Source organism: Microtus oregoni, unplaced genomic scaffold (assembly GCF_018167655.1).
Source record: "Microtus oregoni isolate MIOR12 unplaced genomic scaffold, Mior012 000059F_ref0000304, whole genome shotgun sequence".
NCBI classification, from domain to species: Eukaryota; Metazoa; Chordata; class Mammalia; order Rodentia; family Cricetidae; genus Microtus; species Microtus oregoni.
Genome location: NW_024543835.1, coordinates 3,784,133 through 3,805,511, shown reverse-complemented (window position 1 = coordinate 3,805,511; position 21,379 = coordinate 3,784,133). Strand labels below are relative to the sequence as shown.

General features: G+C 39.9%; 1 protein-coding gene across 1 annotated transcript; it reads right to left on the bottom strand.

Moving 5' to 3' along the window:
• Positions 1-1,153: 1,153 nt before the first annotated feature.
• On the bottom strand, positions 1,154-1,751 carry LOC121438962 (ferritin heavy chain-like). The gene has a single exon (XM_041639467.1). The coding sequence runs from the start codon at positions 1,749-1,751 to the stop codon at positions 1,200-1,202; it is 552 nt and encodes a 183-aa protein (XP_041495401.1). The 3' UTR covers positions 1,154-1,199.
• Between the last annotated feature and the right edge of the window lie 19,628 nt (positions 1,752-21,379).

Below are 21,379 nucleotides of genomic sequence, written 5' to 3'. Positions count from 1 at the left end.
CGGCTATAGTGATCAGGGCTGTCTTCACCAGTTTGGGGAATTTCCCTCCCTTCTGGGCCTGGTTATCTGGCTGAATTCCCAGTCTACCCACGCCCTGCTTCTTAACTCATTGATACCCTCAGTAGGAGAGACCACACTGGATCAGAACTATGTTCCCGTCCCAAGTCTATAACTCCCCTTGTAGCTGCCCTTTAAATTCCTACTCTTTCTACTTCCTGAGATTCTTATGGACATAAAATAATAGTATCAATGAACGATCTTGGACCTGCAAAGTTCCACTGTTACTTCAGTTTATTAACCTTGGGGCTATGAAAAAATAGTCATTTTAGTTTGGCTTACCTCTTATTATTGTTTCCCAGGGTAAGCATGTCATGTGTTCTGCTGTCTCTCAGGTAGTCTCACTGACTTACCTGGCATCAGCAAATGCTAGTATCTTCATCATTTAGTAAGTTAATGGGCTTTAGGTAAAGTTCATTTGAATCCAGTTGTTCTCAACCATCATAATGCTGCAACACTTTAATAAAGTTCCTCCCATTGTAGTGCGCCCCCCCCCCCCAATCACAGTAACATGATTTTTGTTGCTTCTTCATAACAGGAGTTCTGCTACTGTTAAAATCTTAATGTAAATATCTGATATGCAAGATATCTGATCGGCGACCCCCGTGTTTAGCAGGATATCTGATCCGCGACTCTTGTGTTTAGCAGGATATCTGATAGCCGTCCCCCCACCCCACCCGCCATGTGTACACTTTGACCACGCATCTGCACTTTTCCCATGCTTGAACACCATGGCTACAGGCCGACCACTCCACTTCATTTCACCCACACTTCACTCCCGCCCCATCCCCAAGCTCACACTGTTTAAAAGGAAATGCTAATTTGTTCTCTCCCAGGGCCTGTGAATATCCTTTCCCTCCCACCTACTTGCGCTCGTAGCTGCAAGGAAACCCGACTTGGGTGTGTGAAGAGACACCCAGATACCCGTTTTAGACCTGCAAGGGAATGTCTTCATTCTTTAAAGGTGAGAATTTGACGCATATGAATCAAGAGGAAACTATTAATATGCTCAGAAAGAAATTTATTGCCAACAGTGCCAAAATAGGATAACTAGGAAAACTTCGGGACATATAACTTGAGCACCTTGCCTGGTGATCTGAGGAAGATCTGAGGAAGATCACCATAGCAGGGACAGTCCCAGTTCAGTTCTCCTTGGTGGTCTCGGCCAGGGTGAGCTTGTCGAAGATGGACTCAGCCAGATGATTTTCCGGAGCCCCCAGCTGGCGCAGGTTTGTCAAGTAGCCACCCATCTCCTTGATGATTTCGACCTGCCGGTTGAGAAAATGGCTCTTCAGGAGCTTGCACAAGTAGATATCACCGTTGCTGTTAGCGAGCTGGTACAGCTGCAGGAGACTCTGGTTGAGTGTCTTCTCCAGGTGGAAAGCACACTCCATCGCCATGAAGCCATCAAACCAGTCGTGACGACCTTGATCGGCAATTCTCCCAAGGGTGAGGAAGCCTTTGCGCTCGCTCAGCAGGAGGAACAGCATCTCGGTGCGCTCCATCCACTTCTGGGACTGAGTCAGGAAGAAGAGTGCGAAGTTCTCCAGGGCCACTTCTTCTCGGTTGCAGAAGAAGGCCTGGGAGAGGTAGATGTAAGTGGCATACAGCTGCAACTGGATCTGAGAGTTGAGGGCAGCGTTGCTCTCAACCAAGTAATTTTGCTGGATGAACTCTGGCAGAGTAGAGGCCATGGCGACAAGGGCCCTCACGCCACGCGCAGCTGTCGATGGCCAGAGCTAGACGGGAGCAAGCGACTCCGAGCTGTGGAGCTGGCGAAAGTGACTGCCTGCCGGAGCCTCACAGTCACTTTTGGGAAAGGAGGACGAGCTGTGGAACCAGACAGGCCTGGCTCCAGGCTCTGGTCAGCCTCTGACGCAGGACCAGAAGCGGTAACCGCCCAAACCAGTGCCCGAAGACAAGAGATGGCGCCGCAATGGCGCCTGGTGCCTCAGGCTGTTGAACCGGTCAAAGGTTATGTCACAAAGGAAAGCCAACTGCATTCCACAGTATCCCAGAAGGCATTGCGCGGACCCTCTTAAAGATGTAATATTGTTTAAATTCTGAATAAACAGCCAGGTTCTTTAAATTGTGTGGATAGTTAATTTTAAGGAAAATTATTTGAACGTCCCCTAATCATGACTGTTTCATTAAAGTAGTTCTTTTCACATGTGACGCCATTATCTCATATCTTTTCACCTTAACCAGTGACGTTGTATATACTAATAACTTTTTTCTCTCTCTCTCCTCTCTTTCTTCTCTCTCTCTCTCTCTCTCTTTCTTTAGTTTTTATTTTTTGGTTTTTCGAGACAGGGTTTCCTTGTGTAACAGCCCTGACTGTTCTGGAACTCGATCTGTAGATCAGGCTGGCCACAAACTCAGAGATCTGCCTGCATCTGCCTTTCTTGTGGAGAGGTCAAGAGCAAGTAAGTGGCTGTGTATCATTGCCAATGCTGACACACCGGGTATTTCTAAAGAATTAAGAGCATGGAGTTCCATCCCCAGAATTTATAGAAGGAGAGAAATGATTCTCAAAATTTGTTCTATGCCTTCACTTGTGCAGTGCCATGCCCCAGCCAGCACATGCATACACACAATAATAAAATAAAATAATGAAAAGTAAATCAAATTCGTGCGCTAAAGACATGGCTCAGCTATTAAGAACATATACTTCTCTTGCAGAGGAACCGAGTTTGGCTCCAAGCATGTAAGTCAGGCACTTCACAACCAGCTCTAGAGGCATTTGATACTTCTGTCCACTGAAGGCCCCTGCTGTCTAGTGCAAATAACCCCCATCCCACCCTCCACACAAACACATACTTAAAAAAATTAAAAATAAATCTTTGAAATCATAAGACCAATCCAGCAACAACAATGAAATGCTGCAGAGTCCAGCGTGGAGTTGCATGCCTTATAATCCCAGCATCTGAGAGACTAAAGCATAAGGGATTTATTTCTAGACAGTCCTGGGATGCTATATTCCTTGTAGTTTGTAATCATCATCAAACTAAAATTTGTAAAATGCATATTTCATTTAACAATTGTAATTAATCAAGGATAGGTCATACAATTATACACTGTACATAGGGCATATTCTTCTACCACGTCCTGTCTCTCGCTCCCTGTCTATCCCTCTCCTCTTAGTCATCTTTGTTCTCCTCTCCTACTCAGCTTCTGCTCTACTTTCTTTTTTTTCTTTTCTTTTTTTTTAAATTATTTATTTATTAAAGATTTCTGCCTCTTCCCCGCCACCGCCTCCCATTTCCCTCCCCTTCCCCGATCAAGATCCCCTCCCTTGTCAGCCCATAGAGCTATCAGGGTTCCCTGCCCAGTGGGAAGTCCAAGGACCACCCACCTCCATCCAGGTCTAGTAAGGTGAGCATCCAAACTGCCTAGGCTCCCACAAAGCCAGTACGTGCAGTAGGGTCAAAAACCCATTGCCATTGTTCTTGAGTTCTCAGTATTCCTCATTGTCCGCTGTGTTCAGAGAGTCCGGTTTTATCCCAGGCTTTTTCAGACCCAGGCCAGCTGGACTTAGTGGGTTCCCGATAGAACATCCCCATTGTCTCAGCATGTGGGTGCACCCCTCGCAGTCCTGAGTTCCTTGCTCGTGTTCTCTCTCCAGGCTAGCTCAGTCGGTAGAGCATGAGAATCTTAATCTGTTCTACTTTCATGGATCTCTAAAAATCATAGCTAAGACAAACAAGAGAAAATGTACCATATTCATTTTCCTGAGCCTGGCTCAATTCACTTAAAGATTATCCCAGCTGTACCTATTTTTCTAAGAACAATACTTCATTAATCTTTATGGCTGAAAAATATTTTGTTTCTTTATCCATTCCTTTGTTACTGGATACCTAAAATGAGTCCCTAACTTGACTGCTGTGAATTCTGCCACAATAAACATTGAAATGCAAGTATCTCTGTGATGTGATGACTTAGAGTCCTTCAGGTAAATACCCCAAAGTAGTATAACTAGGTCATATGGAGTACTTTTTCGTAGTTTTGTTAGGTGTCTCCATAGTGGCTTTCAAGTAGCTGGACTACTTTACATACTCTTTGTCTACATCCTTGTCACGTTAGTTATTTGTTTTCTTGAAATTTCATTTTACTCCAATCAGAATGGCGGTTATTAACGGGATGTTTTAATCAGTCTGTAATTAGGTACCATTTCCATTAATAGGCACTGCCCATTTTGCCTCTTCTATAGGTCTATAACCATTAATCTTTTCTGTTTCTATAGATGTGCTTGTTATAACTATTTTAAATAAGAGTCTCATGCTCTATCAACTGAGCTAGCCGGGCTGTCACGTGACTATTTTCACTAAAGAGAATCACTCTGTATATAGCTTTTGTGTACATTTCTTTCACTTGACTTTAACCTCTATCTCTTTATCATTGCTGAAGAATGTTCTGTTGTAGGACCGGACTGCATTTTATCAATACTTTTTATGTTCATAGAAAGGTTGTTTTAATTTTCTGACTGTCATGACTAATGCTGTTATAAGCATTTACGTACAAAATTTGTAAAGATGTACATTTCCAGTTCTCTTTGTGATATAAGTATGGGTAAAAATAGATCATAGATTAACTCTGTTTTAGACTTTGAGAGATTGCTAGATTGTTTTCCAAAGTGATTGCATCATTTTCTATGCCCATCAGCAATGTTGGAGGATTCCTAACCTTTACAACTTGTAGCCATGTTAGTGAGGGAAAGCAGTTTCTCACTGTGGTTTTCATTTGTATTTCCCCAGTGACTAGTGATGCTCAATATCTCTTCACACCCTTATTTGCTATTTACAAATCTTTGGGAGAATACTCATTAAATCCTTCATCTATTTTACTGTTTTGTATAATTTATGGATATAAGTCCTTTACAGTCATATGATTTAAAAATATTTTCACCCATTCTGTGAATTATTCTTTTCATTTTAGGAGTGGTCTTTTGGGAAATCTAAAATTTCTTAATTTAGATGTATAACTTATACCATTTTTCTTTCATTTGTGTTTTTAGTGTCCTAAGAAACCATTGCCTAACTCAGAAATACAAAGATTTACACTTAGATTTTTTTCCTAAGGCTATTGTAAATTTATATTTAAATGTTTTTGCATATTATATAAATTAAGGAGCAGTTTCATTATTTAAAAATGACAGATTTCTCTTTATTTACATATGTTTGTGAGGGACATTCCCAAAGAGACCAGAACAGGGCATCAGATCTGGAAGTAGAATTACAGGATGTTCTGAGTCACTGGATGTGAATGCTGGGAACCAAACTTCTGTCAAGAACAATATATATTCCCTGAATCACTGGGCCATCTATTGGCCCCCTGGTTCTGTTTTTAGCATGTGAATAATTTCTTGTTCATAGCACCATTTGTTTGGAAGGCTGTTATCTTTTGGGTGATCTTGGTATACTCTTGGGGAGGGAGCAATCCACCATATTTCTGGATACTCAATTCTATTCTCTAAACCTATTCTTAAATGTGTGTCTAAACACTAAAGCACGGTTTAGTTTACTATAATTTTATAACAAATTAAAAAAAATGAAAGTGTGAATCTTTCAACTATCTTTCTGTTTTAGTATTCCTTGGTCTGTTGAATTTCCTTGTGACTTTTAGGATAATTTCAACTTCTTCAGAAGAAACTCCTGAGATTTTGCTGTCAATTGTATTGAATCTACAGGTAATAATTTTTAATTATAATGATATTATTATATTAACATTTTGATGCATAAATACAGATATATTTTAACTAACTTAGGTCCTGAATCCTTTATATCGGTTTAAATTTTAGTCAGGGGCCAATTTTATAAGTAAAATCTCAAGTAATACCAGACTTCTGAGTAGCAACTCTCTAAAAGGAAGGAGGCAGCCATCTCTTACCAATGTTTGGAGACAAGGAAGACACACGTATTGGTCATCACAAGCAGAAATGCCTATTCCAAACTCACAGAGAGAACTTGTGCTAATTATGATTGGATGGCAGTTCCCATTGGGATAAGAACATGCCTCTGACTTTCTGTGAAAAATGGTAAGAGATTTAAAAAATAATCAAAAAATTCTTACTGTGTGTCCTTTTTGAAAAAACTTTCTGAGTATCTCCACTTATCATTGACTTAGAGATATTTTTTAACTGTAAATTGAAAAAATAATAATGCAAATGAATGTTGTCCATAGAAATGCAAATGATTTGTCTAGTGAAATGCAATTAATTTTTGAATCATTTTGCATTTACTCTATTTGAACATTCATTTCAACATTCCTTATTGCCTATACACAAACTCTTTGAGTGAACTTTTGAGCAATTTTTGTAACAACAATTGTGTTATTAGGCAATTTCCCATCATGTTGTTCAAACTGTCCCTGACCTCGTGAAACTTTTCTTCAGCCACTTTGATACATGGGATTACAGGCATGTGCCACTAAACCCAGACTGCATTCGTAATATCATACAAGTTGCCACATTACTTAATCTTTTCCCTATACATAGTTTATATTTATATAAGAACCATGATATTTAATTTCCATCCTTTCGTTGTAGTTTAGCACCACCAATCCTCATACCTATTTCATTACGATCACAGAGTCCACAAAAGTTTACTTAGTAAACGCAACACTTTATATGGGGTGTTCATCAGAAATCTGATTCCAGAAAACTCTTTGAGACCTAAAGGTACAGACATCAAGATGGTGTAATCTGTAGATTTATAGCAGGTCTGAGGAAAAGGAGCAGGGGGAAGTTGGGGATGCAAGATGGCAGTGGCAACCACCAGAGGAGGCAAGTGGTTAGAGCAGGCCATTGTCAGATAACTCAAAAGCGGAAGGCTGTAGTCACTGTTGAACGGATGCTGGTACACACTGAGGATGGCATAGAGTTGGGGGTGACCAGTAAGGAACTACACATAACCAGAGCCAGTTGAGAACCAAAGGAGAGGTGAAAGCTTCTTGACAAAGAAGACAATCAGAGGGATGAGAAGTGGGAAGGTGGCAAATGTGCATAGGGACCAGAAAGACTGTGATTTTAATGTAGGTGAAGGAAGGAGTTAGACATTGAGTTTTGGGGGCCAGCATGACTAATCCCTTCACCCGGATTTTTATGTTGCTTGAATCATACCTCTAGAAGGAGAGATGGGATCTGTGGATACTGCAAGTATACTGAGTATTCAGGACTGGCTTCTACAGTCTTGCTTCCAGCTGTTTAAGAGATATAAGGTAGCTCTAATACATCTATGTGTGTTCTAATACAGGGCAGATTTGAAGCAAAAAGGCCATAGATAAGTTTCATGGCAGCTCCTTCTTGGGTGAACATTAATAAGATGTGTCTGGTACTGACACCACTATATTCTGAAATAGAAAAATTTGCAGCTTTCAATTCCTCACTGTTCTGACATTGTGAATATCACTATCTTAGAAAAAGAAAAGGATGGCCACTGAATTTAAAATATGTTCATGCTATGTATGGGTTATGTATAAGTTTAGGATTTGTTCATTATTTAAATATGCATTCTCTTTGAGGTGACAAACTTTCAGCCTTGTTCAGTGTGCTGGCTCTCCTCTCTCTGAGTTTGTAGGACTACTCTCTGTCTTTCATCTTACTAAGATATCTAAGAGAGGATGGCTGACCTGTTTCAATTTTATCCATTAGCAGTGTGTGATCTAGTTTTGTAGGGCCAGCCAGTGGGAGGCCCTGGCAGAAGATGAGAGAGCAGGATCAGAATAAACCTGGATATTAATTCTCTCGGTTCCTTTTAATCATTGCAGATAATTAAGAGGCACCTTTATTTTCCTTTTAAAGACATTACTTTTTGGATGAAGTAGGTCCATTTTTAGGGTAGATTGTGCTGGATAGTTTTATATCAAGTTGACATAAGAGAGAGTCATTTGGAAGAGAAAACATACATTGAGGAAAAGTTCCCATGAGATCAGTCTGTTATGTGCTTTTTTGATTTATGACAGATGCAGGAGGGTTCACTTTACTATGGGTGGAACCATCCCTGGGCTGGTGGTCCTGGGTTCTATAAGAAAGCAGGCTAAGCAAGCCATGGGGATCAAGCTGTTATTAAGCACCGTTACTCCATGTCCTATTCATCATCTTCTACTTTCCAGGTTCCTGCCCTGTTTGAGTTCCTGCTTTAACTTCTGTCAGGGGTAGACTGGGACATGGAACTGGAAGCAGAAATAAACCCTTTACTCCTCAAGTTGGTTTTTGCTCACAGTGTTTTAGCAAAGCAATAGGGAGTACAATTAAGACATAAGTTGGTACCAGGTCATAGGGAATTGCTGTTACAGACCTAACTATATATTTTTGGAAGGACTGTGGAGGATTTTGGAACTTTGAATTAGAAAAGCCATTGAGAGTTCCAATCATGCTGTGCTGTTATGGGCACTTGAAGCATGTGCTGGCTAGTTTTATGTAACCTTGAGTAAGCTAAAGTCATTTGAGAGGAGGTAACTTCAATGAAGAAAATGCCTTCGTAAGTTGGGCTATAGACAGTCCCAAAGTGCATTTTCTTAATTAGCAATTGATGCAGGATGGCCTTACCCCTTGTGGATGGGGGCCGTCCCTGGGATGGTGGTCCTGGGTTCCATAAGAAAGCAGACTGAGCAAACCATGATGAGCAAGCCAGTAAGCAGCACTCCTTCATGCCTCTGTATCAACTTTTTTTATTCAGGCTCCTGCCCTGTTTGAGTTCCTGTCTTGACTTCCTTTAATGATGGACGACAGTGATGTGAAAGTGTAAGCCAAATAAACCCTTTCCTCTCCGACTTGCTTTTCGGTCATGGTGTTTCATAATAGCGATAGTAGTTTAAACTAAGACAAAGGATAATGCTGAGAGCAATGCAAGTTACAGAGGCTTGGCTTATGAGGTTTCAGAGGAGAAGCAAAGACTGTACCAGGGCCATTTGTATGATTTTTTTTAAATGTGTGGTTTTGATAAACAAGGGCTGGAGAATCAGCTGTGATTAAGATTAGACCATCATAATTGAGGCAGAATCTTCTGGAAAGTGTTTCCTCAGGGTCAGCACATAGAACTTCAATAAATATTGCTCAGTTAAAGGAAATTTGTTGTAAAGTTTTTGGTTCAAGTTTAATACATAGTCTAAGAAATTCATGGCAACCCAGGAACCAGTGTGAAACTGGAAATTCCTTCAGGCCAGAGAATAATGGAACTGACAGAAAAATAAAGTATCTAATCTAAGACAGTCTCTGGCAACAGAAAGTGATATAGGTGGAACTATCACTTGAGATTCAAGTCTATTTTCTATCTTGTTTATTTCTCTGGCCTCTGGCTCGCTTCTTCCCTTGAGTTACCAACCTTTTGATTGACTCGCATCTAATTAGTTGACCTATTAGAATGAGGCTTGCAGAAGAAAATAGTCATTTCTATTCATTAGTAACTATGGTTAAATGTCTTGTTGGATGCGATATTAAGTTTTGAAAAAATATCTGTTTATTTCAAGTAACCCCTAGTCTTTCTCAACCTGCCTTCTGTTGCCCGTGGTTATAGCTTTTGCAGGGTGCTTTATTTAGCAACGTGTAGCACTGTGTAAACCCAGCCAATGTGCATAAGGGATTATGGATGCTGACTAATTATGAATCATTGGCTTAAGGGTGTTCTTCTAGGAAGGAAAGTATAGTGCTCAACTGTAGATAGCAAAAATAGATTTTAGTTTTCTTTAATATCATTTATACATAGGGCATAGCATGAATAAATCATATTATGTGACATCCCATCTCACAGAACACTGGGTATAATAATCAGGCCACAGTTAGGTGACACTGAAGAAAATATTTACTTCTTGATCATAATCAGTCAGAAGCAGCCAACTATCTTTGATCTCTCTCTGCCAATGGTCAACTTACATATCAAGACTAAATTTTATCCTTCAGTTCTACCAGCTCAAAATTTCTCACTTGTAACCACACAAACAAAAAAAAGACAAAAAAAGACAAAAGAAAGAAAGAAAGAAAGCAAGCAAGCAAGCAGGAGGCATGAGAACTTCTGTGTAATCTTCACTGTCTTGGACCGGAAGTTCTATATTTCAACCAAAACAAAACTAAAAGTACTGTGTAAATACAGAAGGGAAACATTACCCCTTTCTCCTGGTTAATGGTTTCTCATGTTTTTATTTGCATTTACTTAGAACTCATATTTTTCTCAGAGTTGTTTATTGACTCCCTGCTCTATACATATAATAAAGGGATATTTGGGGGGGGGTTCTATCATTTTGTGTATGTATAAGCATGTGAAATAATATAATTTGTGTAATTACTTCTGAAATTCCATTTTGGTTATATTTTTCTCCCAACTTAGATCCCATTTCAGCTGGCTATTCAGACTCAAAACCAACTTCATTTTCTATCTAAAACCTTTCTATGTGAAGAGAACACAGCCTCCTCTGAAAAAATCTATAGTATCAGTGCCCTCACAATTAGCATGACAATCAATTATGGTCTGCCCATTGATGTTCTGTCTGTAATTACCTCAAACTATTAATCATCTTGTTATCTGCTCTGCCCCTCTAGCGCTGTGCTGTTCCTGACTCATCAGCTTCTGGGGAGCAAATTTAACTTTCTTCAACTGCATAGAACCTAACCAGATAGATTAGCCTGGAGTAAGTGCTCAAAATATATACCACACACAGCAGACACACCATAGCACCTACACACCATAACACACACACATACATACACACACACTTATCTCTTCCCATCATGCCACCTCAGAATTATGCCATTTTGAATCAGAACTGGGTGTAAAAACAAACTTCTTTTCTTCTGTTAAACAAACAATGGTCTTGTTTAATTAAATTAAGAAATTAGAACACATATACTAAGCCTTGAAGTACTATGTTTGAGGACTTGTGTTAAACGTGTGAGTAAAGCACAATCTTCAGAGTCTTTCTGGATTTTAGAGGTGGAGTTAATACCAACCAAGATTACATGGGAGCTACTCTCTAAAGAATGGTCCAACAATTTCTCCTTTCATTATTTTATTTTCCGTGTTCTTTTCTCTCCTTTTTACCCCTTGTTCTGTTTTTGTTGATGTTCTTGTTTTTTTTTAAATTTATTTATTTATTTATTTATTTATTTATTAAGGATTTCTGCCTCCTCCCCGCAACTGCTTCCCATTTCCCTCCTCCTCCCCCGATCAAGTCCCCCTCCTTCATCTGCTCGAAGAGCAATCATTTCACTATATATTCCATGGTGTGCTAGAAATTACTCTATAGCCTATGTTATCCTCAGATACATGATTCTCCTACCTCAGTCTTTTGGGTACTGAGATTACAGGCATGCAGTATCATGCCTGGACTTCTACTCCATGTTTAAATACCCTGATCCTTCTTTCTATTGTTATGATTGTTCATACAAGCCACGCCCACTCCCTCTCCAATCTACTGAGGCAGGCTGATCTTCAGCTTCTGGCCTGAGCTCACTTTTTTTCCCATTTGCTTCTGCCTCTCTCCCCACTTCTCCTCTCCCTCACTCTTTCTCTCTCTCTGTCCTCTTCTCCTTTCCCCCTCCCTCTACTCTAAGTAATAAATATCCAGTTCTATTCTGTATAGTTATATTTGTCCATGTGCCTCCTACCCACCGCCTGCTCACACCACGGGGCTCGCTGGGACCAGCCCCCTCCTATGTGTCTCCCTGCCTGAGACCAGTCACCACTTGGGGACCGGCAGCTGTCTCTGTCTGGGACTGGCTGCTCCCAGGGCCCTCTGCCTGCCACCACATGGCCCGCTACCACCATTTGGGGACCTACAGCATTTCTGCTGCGTACTGCTGCCGGGGATCTTGCAGCATTTTTAAAAAATCATAACAGGCACTTACTTTGTTCACCATCAACTTCCACGCCAATAGAGTGTCATAGACAAAGTGTTCCATATCCAAGAGAATGTCCTTTCTTCTTTCACTTAGATTTTCTGCTGGGATGCCACTCCTATGAGACTACTCACCACGTTATGAGAGGGTCAAAACATGCAAAATGACCATGAGGGAGTATAATGGGGGAGGGATTCTTAGACAATAGTTAACACTAATTACCAACCGAGTGAGTGAGCCATTCTATATGGCCCAGATGACTGTAGCACTTGTTGACATTGCTAGTAAGAATGCCCACTATAATGAAGGCAATGGATGCATGAGATTTAGAATAACAAAGCATAGTTTTGTTTGAAGCAACTCTAATTTGTAAAGGAAGGAAGTTGACAAACAGCAAAAAGGCATTTGAAACACAAGCTCACCAATATTTATCAGTAAAATGGGCCCACAGGAAAATGAAAATGATAAAGAATGCTGAGGAAAACACAGAAAAATACCCTTTGAGTGAATGAGTAGATAATTTCTAGTAGAACTTGAAATAGAGTGCTTCCAGTTAGTGATCCTGTATGAGATGGAATGTGGAGCTAAAACAAACAAACAACAACTATGAGGATTGTACCCAAAACTGTGAGCTGTTTGCAATGGATGGCATGTGATTACAGAAGAATCTTTTGTCTTGGAAAATATCTGAAAATCCAGAGGTCTGGTCCTGGGGCACTTAGGATTTTTTAAAGGAGGGGAATGTGAAAGATTTTTGTGAGTCTGACAAGAAGGATGGTCAAGGTGAAGAAGCATGAGATTACAGAGAAAAAATGGTCAGGAGACTTCCATAATGTCTAGGAGCACAGGGAATAGGTAGTATCAAGAGGACATGGGAAGGGTGGAGTACATGTGTCATTGAGAGAGAAAAGAGAATTGAAAGAAAGCTGTACATATTGAAGGAAGGAAACAGAGGCCAGTGTTCTCTGGGTTGGGGGTTTTAATTAAACAGTCTATAAGAATGTTGATGCAGAAAGCCAAGAAGTTTTGTGGAAAAAGTGAGCTGGGATTCAGTTGAGTCTTTGTGTCTCACGTCACCCAAGGAAGATTGTCCTATAGAAAAGTTATTAGACGGGTCCGAGTTCAGGGGGAGGAGCTCAAGCAGCACAAAAACTTTAATAAAAGACTTGGGGAAGACTTGAAGCTTCTTTGTGGGTATTTATTGCTTTAGAGTAATATGTTAGGGGAGAGTGATCTGAAACATATCATGATATGTTCAGGACTCTGGAGAGATGATGTATCCAGAAAGAGTTGGTGTTAGGACTTATTTTTCCATTAGCAGTAATGGATTTTTGGGAGCTATAGACATGCTTATCCAGACTCCTTTGTGGCTAATTTGACAAAATTTGTCTTGAGACTACAATTCTGAGTACAGTTCGTGGCTATGAAAGATTTTCTCAGCATGAAGCTAACTGGCCCACCTGGGCATAAGCTCTGTGTTAGTTTTATTAGGCCCACTCTCCAAGCACCTGAACAATTTCCCAGCGTCAGGCTACATAATCTGCCAGTCATCCTAATGATACGAGGCATCTAAAGGCGTGTAGCAATGGGAAATTTACTTTGATTTTTAAGAAAATATCTGGTCTCATCATGATGATGGCATTCCAGAGAAGTCATTTTTTATAGTACATGCTCCTTAACTAGGTGCTTATTTGAAAGATAAATGGAATACGTTTAAGCAGGCTCCCAAAGTGCTATAATAAAGACCATTGCAGACTTTCTCTGTTGTGCTGACAGAGTTCCATATATTTACCACTGTGTATGTGAACAACTTGATTTAACCTCAGGAGGTAATTTGCCAGGGAGGTGTTTTTGTGCATGCTGTAAATGAAATGTTACTATATTTATGGGCCCTGAAAGGAAGCCTAAGCATCGGGCTTAAATGTTCAGCAGTTTTGTTTAATCTCTTGATTTCTGTTCATGTTCAACTACCCTATCAGACAAAAGTTTAATGCTATCATTTAGTTTCTTGCTTTTAAATGCCCTGGCCATGCATATTCCATATATGAATATTTGAAAGTTTGCTTAGTTGGATTATTCAATAGGAATGTACTTCCTCAAATGTCACGGCCAGGAATCCAAACAGGGGCAGGGAATGCAGCTTACTTGGTAATGTTTGCCAAGTATACATAAAGCCCACAGCATTTCCTAACCAGCACGGCATAAGACAGGTGTTGTGTAGCCCCAAGGGAGCCCTGAGTGAATGGGCAAAGAGTAAATGAAGTCCTGAGTGGATGTATATTGTTGACAAGGGCACAGGCATGTCAAGGACTCAATGCCTCAGACATGGGAATTGCAAAGTCTTGCCCGTAAAGATCACGCTCGGAATTGTCAAGGCCCTCCTTTGGTTGGAGTGTGAATGTCAGCAGTGTATGCAAATATGAGATTTGTGAACAAATGACCAATGTGTGCAAAAAAAACTACCAACCGCAGCTTCCTACTCCAGATGTTTACAGACTGCTGGCCTGTAGTCATCTCCTGCTTAAACTAGCTAATATTCCCCCACTCCATGCTGTCTATAGTAAATACACTAGAGTTTGGGGTTGTTGTAGCTGGCCTGGCTACATGACAGTACTCACAGCTCACCTAACCCCTGCTTTTTTGTATGTGTGCCTGTCATTTCTTCATTGCTGTGTTGTCCCAGTCAGTTTTAGAGGTTCAAACCATGCTGGGCATGGCAAGGTACGGTGATCCAGTTATCCTTGTTTATATACTAAGTTTGAGACTATCCTGAGATTCATGGGGTCAATTAATAAGCAAGCACTGGTTGATTATACATATTTGTAACGCCCAAAATCAGCAACAACAAAAGTGAACAAATAACAGAAGTGATTTCAGAGCAGAAGGTCGTGGGTAAAGGAAAGCTCAAGTCTGTTTTCTAAACATCAGGGCTGTTGAATAGACTCATTGGTTCTCACCACAACCTAATGGATGAGTCTTTGGTCCAGACAAATGGGCTACGGTGGGCTGTAGTGACAAATGAGCTCCCCGGAATCTCAGTCTTAACACAAGGATTGAGTTCTGGCTTGGGGACAGGACGAGGATGAAGCATGTGCAGTGACTGGGATTTCCTCTCTCAGAATCCTAAAAGTAAAGTTCTTGCTTAAACTGCACGCATACTGTGTGTGAAAAGCTCTTTATTCATCCTTTGCAGACAGATATCTATACCAATGATGCCGCTTGTCTACACACACCCTTCTTATTCACTGCGGTGGTAGAACTTAACCTAGCTAATTGCATGATGGCTTCTTATGTTTCCATTGAGAAGTGGCATATATAAATTCTGGTCATATTTCATTGTCCAGATTTACTTAATTTGATTACTCAGCAGGTGTCTATGTTTGGGTTACTATTGCTATGATGAAGCCATGACAGAAAGCAAGTTGGGGAGGAAAGGTTTTCAATGCTTCCACATCCATAGTCCATCACTGAAAGAAGAATATGACAAGAACTCAAACAGGGTGGGAACTGGGAGGCAGGAGCTGATGCAGAGGCCATGGAGGAGTGCTACATATTGGCTTGCTCACCACTGCTTACCCAACCTGCTTTCTTATAGAACTCAGGACCACCAGCCCAGGGATGGCCCCTCCCACTATAGGCTTGGCCCTCCCACATCAATTACTAATTAAGAAAATGTTCTGCAGGTTTGTCTACAGCCCAATCTTATGGAGTCCTTTTCTCAATTAGTGTTCCCTCCTTTCAGATTATTCTAGCCTGTGTCAAGTTGACAAAATTAGCCAGCAGAACTGAATCCTTGTCATCTTGACACCCAACACTTTCTAAGATAAACCTTTCTTTTACTTGGATCTTCCCTAAGATTAAGTAATCCCACAAATACAAAACATATTACAAACTTAAAAATCCCAAAGCCTTTACCGATGGAAATACTTTAAAAGTTTAGTCTCTGTAAAAAAAAAAAACAAAGTTTCTTTTAAAATCCAAAATCTCTTTTAAAAATTTAAATGATCTCTCCATTGTGGGCTCCTGTAAAATTAAAAATGTTTCTTCTTTCAACAGGGAAGAACCAGGGCACAGTCGCAATCTGCACAAAAAGAAACCAAAGCCCAACAATGTAAATAATTCACTGTTCAACATCTGGAATTTACTCACAGTCTTCCGGCCTCCTCCAAGGAGCTCCGGTGATTTTTCTGGCTCTGCCTCTGCAGCAGGCACAGCTTGTCCTCTAGGACTGAGCAGGCTCTACTCCAGCGCTGCTGCTGCTGCTGCTGCTGCTGGTCTTGGTGGGCATGCCCAGTACCGGCATCTCTAAAGTGCTGGGGTCTGCTGCTGCTTCTGGGCTGCACATTCGTCTGTAGCCTCTCCTGGGCTCTCCTTATGCTGAAGAACCTCACTTGTTCTCCATGACTCCTTCAATCCTGGGGCTTCCACTACTCTTGCGGCTGTACTTTCACCAGTGGCCTTTCCTAGCCTCTCCCAGTAACAAACCTCAGCAGCTCTCGATAACCCTTTGATGCCGTCAAATCCAGTACTGCCTGGGAGACTTTTGCACCTGACCAACTTTGGCTACCAGCACAATGTACACCCTGGGCCACCTTTGAACACAGCTTGCGTGTACTGACTGTGAGGAAACACCTCTCAGAAGATTGCACCTCAGCGATGGTTGTCTCTTCTTAATCACAGCTGATTCTTAAGCCCCAGCTGACCAGCATCTATCGTCCCAGCAAAACAAAGGTTTGACTTTAGTGGTTCTCGTCTCTTGTTAATTACCTCCAGCTTCAGCTGAGCAGACACCACAGATTCTTCACACAAATGTCCCAGTAGAGTCTTCGCTTCCCTCTGGAAATACACAAGTTCAAGTTGGGCCTCCACGGTTTGCACTGCTTTCAGTGCTCATTTGTGGTGGCTGCTGTTTGTTTTTTGAGACAGGGTTTCTCTGTGTAGTCTGGCTCTCCTGGAACTTGCTCTGTTCTGTAGACCAGGATGGCCATGAACTCAGAGATCCACCTGCCTCTGCCCCCTGAGTGCTGGAATTAAAAGCATGCAACACCGTTGCCACGCTGCTTTCAACACTATTATTACCGACGTTTGTACCAAACAACTCACTGAGATCCCAACACTCAATGGCTTTTCTAGCCTGAAGATCCAAAGTCCTTTTGCAATCCTCCGGAACACAACATGGTTGGATCTGTCACAGTAATACCCTAATACACTGGTACTACTTAGTTGGGGTTACTATTGCTATGATCAAAACACCATGCCCAAAAGCAAGTTAAAGAGGAAAGGGTTTATTTATTTTTCCAGTTCCAAAGCCCATCATCACTGTGGGAAGTTAGGACAGGAACTCAAACAGAGCAGGAACCTGGAGGCTCATGTAGAGGCCATGGAGAGTTGCTGCTTACAGGGTTGCTCATCATGGTTTGTTCAGCCTGTTTTTTTGTAGAACCCAGTATCACCAGCTAAGAGATGTACTCACCCACAGTGGGCTGGGCTCTACCCTGTCAACCACTAATTGAGAAAATGCTCTACAGGACAGCCTACAGTCCAATCTTATGGGGGCATTTTCTCAACTGGGGTTCCCTCTCAGATTATTCTAGCCTGTGTCAAGTAGACATAAAATTAACAAGCACAGCAGAATTCTGTTTCTTCAGATGGCATGACTTACCAATTAAAACAGATATGATTTCAGAGTATCAATATGTGTCTTCAGAATTGAAAGTTGAAAGAATTTGAAGACCTCATCTGACTTGTAATGCTATGAGTCCTATGTTCTCTAGTATAGAAGTCTCTGGAACACTGAATCCACAGTATTATACCACAGCTCTCACAACTTATAATTTGAAACAAATATGAATTTTGATGATAGTTGATGGGGGTACAGAGAACCTTATTAGGTGCATGGCTATGTTCCTTAGTATCATGGATTCCATTGAGAGACGGTTCACACAATGTACTAAGACACCAGCATTCCTGAGGTAAATCTATCCTACCCAGTGTAATTCATTGCTGTATACAGAAGTTGTAGTTACTAAGACTTGTCGAATCTCACCTGAAGAGACAACATCCCTACTTTCTCCATTTCTTAATTTCTCTCTTGTTATTTGCTTTCTATTATTTATTACTTGGCCCTAGGAATCTTTGGACTATACTCTTCAAAGAATACACTATACTAGATATTGTCACTAGTTAGAGAAGGAAGAAATTTAGCCAATGGACATTACTTTTTATTAACTATGAGCTTCATAAATATTATTTGGACAAGTGACAAACTGTGAAATGAAGAGAAAAGGAAAATTCCATAGATTCTCACTTTTAAAATTTATTTATTTTGTCCCTTATTTAAAATAAAATTAAAATGTAGCTGCGATGTGGTTAAAAATAATGACAGTCTTTTATAGTGAAGGAAATACTTTTCAAGATAATATATATATATATATATATATATATATATATATATATATATCTCAAACCATTTCTCATCAAATATTTCTGCCCTGTTGCCTGTGATTTAATACAGTCATTTTATAGACAAGGACAGTGGCTGGTTTACAAAATCTGATTACAAGTCATGATGTGAGCAGCTGGTATGTTGAGAAACACATAGCAGGAGTCTTTTGCAATTTTCACCAGATCCATTAGCTTTCTCTGTGGTGACAAATTCATAGGTTCATTTCACCAGAGAATTTTGAGGCATTTGGTAGGGGATGTTATAGAGAGTACTCTGAAACTGAGATTTTAGTTAGACTCTGATTATTTATTAGTTATATATCATATATTTGAGTCAATACTTGTAGCAACATTCATGATAGAAGCTAGTTTAAGACAGAAGGTATCTCAGTTACTGAATATAGTATGGTGCCAAATTCCTTATAAGCCCTTTCTTTATGGACTGTCATGCAGATACAAAGTAAATAGCAGCTGAGTGTGACTGCAAATCTGGTCCTGTGTGCAGGTCAAAAGGAAGCTTTTTTTGTTTGTTTGTTTTTGTTTTTTCCCCACAGATTACCTCCTACATCCTGGCTAGGTTGCTTTTGCAGGCAATGAATCAATGTATCATCAGCTAGGTACCATCTAGTCTTTACATACTTAACATGCAATGCCAATGTCGTGGAGCACACAACAAAAATATAAACACTTTGGGAAAGCTAAGGGAAAGTTAAACACAGACATATCTTTTGACCTCCAAAATCTATTCCTAAGTATTTGCAATCAGAAAGAAAACATGTGTGCCCAGAAAGAACTGTGCAAAAATGCTCATAATAAATTCATTCATAAAACCCCAACCTTGAAATAATCCAAATATGCATCAATAGATCAGTGGACTTTGAAAAAAGCAAACAAACTTCTATTAACACTCACATAAGTGAATCTTACTCAGCATTAAAAAGAATACCAAGGGACTCCTGCATTTTCCTGTCAATTACATCATTTTTATGATAAATAAGATATAAAACAGCAAAAATGATTACCAACCAATAAATGGCTCAAAAATTTAGTACATATAAGCAGTTAAATACTGTTTAGCCTTTAATAATATGCAGGGTTCCGGAGTGTAGCTCAGTTGTCCAATGTCTAACATATATGAGTTCCAAGTTTGATTGACAACACCACAAATGAATGAAGGAATGAATACAAGAGCATTTTATCATTTGTGAAACTATGTGTGAATTTAGCTACAATTATAATTTTATTTATAGTAAGCCAGACACAGGCAGAAAATACTGTATAATCTTGGTTAGGTGAGAGTCTAAAAACTCGAACTCATGGAAGTAAAGAGTGTAATGATGGTTACTAAAAGCTGGGGCGGGGGTGGAAATGGGTAAAGTTGAGAAGATGCTCAATCGATGTAAAGCTTGTTCCATAAGAAGAATAAATGTGGGTGTTTGGATGCAACATACAGGGAATCTAATCAACAACGCCACAGCACTATTAATACAGTGTATTTTAAAATACACGTCTACAAAATAGCTAGAAGCAGATCTGAATGGGGGTTGACACAGAGTCAAAGTTTGTACCCCAAACTTGCTTTCAACTCACTGTAATCCTTTTGTTCAGTCTTGTGTTTTCTAGGGTTACAGGCAGGTATAAGCAACTATTCCAGGCTGATAAAAGAGGATTTTAAATGTTCTCAGTTTAAAAGATAATAAATATTTGAAGTGATAGATAAATGAATTATTCTGATTTGCTCATTTCACAATGTATACATACGTTGAAACATCGCATTCTATCCCATAAATATGTACAATTACTGTCAATTAAAAGAGAAACTCTCTTCAATTCACATCTGTCCACTTGCAAAGGAAAAATTAGTTTTGTTCAATGGAGTCTCACTGGGCATATTAACCAAACTGCATGGCAGGTTCATGCCCAGCAGTGGATAACCAACTCAAAAGGAATTCAATGGTATTTGGGGAGACTTTTTGTTTCATGTTGCCTTATTTGGACATTCTTTGTCTTATTTATCCTTTGCTTGTATATTATGGTGTCCAATTTTGTGTTTTATGAGTTGTGTATGTGTTTCTTGTAATTTTCTTTTAATTTGTTTTTACTCTGGTCTGTTTGCTGTACTGGTCTGTTTATTTTCTAAAATGAGGGAAAGAGAAAAAAAGGCAAGGAGGTGGGTGGGTGGGAAGGAAGGAGGAGTTAGAAGAAAGAAAACCACGATCAGAATATATTGTAGAAAAATGAGATTTTCAATAAAAACTATGTTGAATGACATAGTTTATGTCAATATACCTCCCAAGTAATATACAACTAAGTCAGATATGTTCCAGCTCTCATGAGTCTGAGGTAGGAGGACTCCAATATGTTTGAGACCAGCTTGCATTATATATTGAGTTATAGGCCAGTTTGAGCCAGAGTATGAGGCCTCGTCTCTAAAGTCAATGTTACAAAATTAAAGGAAAACCTAGAAAATAAGAAGAAATGCACCAATAGTATCTCAATAAATGAATCAGTTTTTAGAACTGTGTGTTTTGTGATAGAAACCTAATACATATAAACGCCATTTCAATTATATGAAGTTCTAAAACTGCCCTAGCTAAGCTATGATGATAGAAGTTACAAAATGTTCGCCTTAGGCAGAGAACTGACTCTACAGACATATAAACAGAAATATTCCAGAATTTTCTGGAAAAATCATCCTGAGTGAGATAACTCAGACCAAGAATGACAAATATGATATGTAATCATTTACATGTAGATATTAGCTTTTAAGTCAACAATAGCCAAGCTACGATCCATAGAACCACAGAGCTCGGATAGAGAGTAATGAACTGAGGGAATATAGATCTCCCGATGAAGAGAAATAAAATATTTATGGATGGATGTTGAGGACTATTGAATTGGAGGATCAAGTGGAACAGGGAAGTGGAAATTGAGGGAGAAAATATGGGGAATGAGGGACCGAATAAAGGGAAGAGAGATAAAATTGAGGGGCATTTGGAGGGTAGCATGGAAACCTAATACAGTTGAAGCTTCCTAAAAATACATCCATAT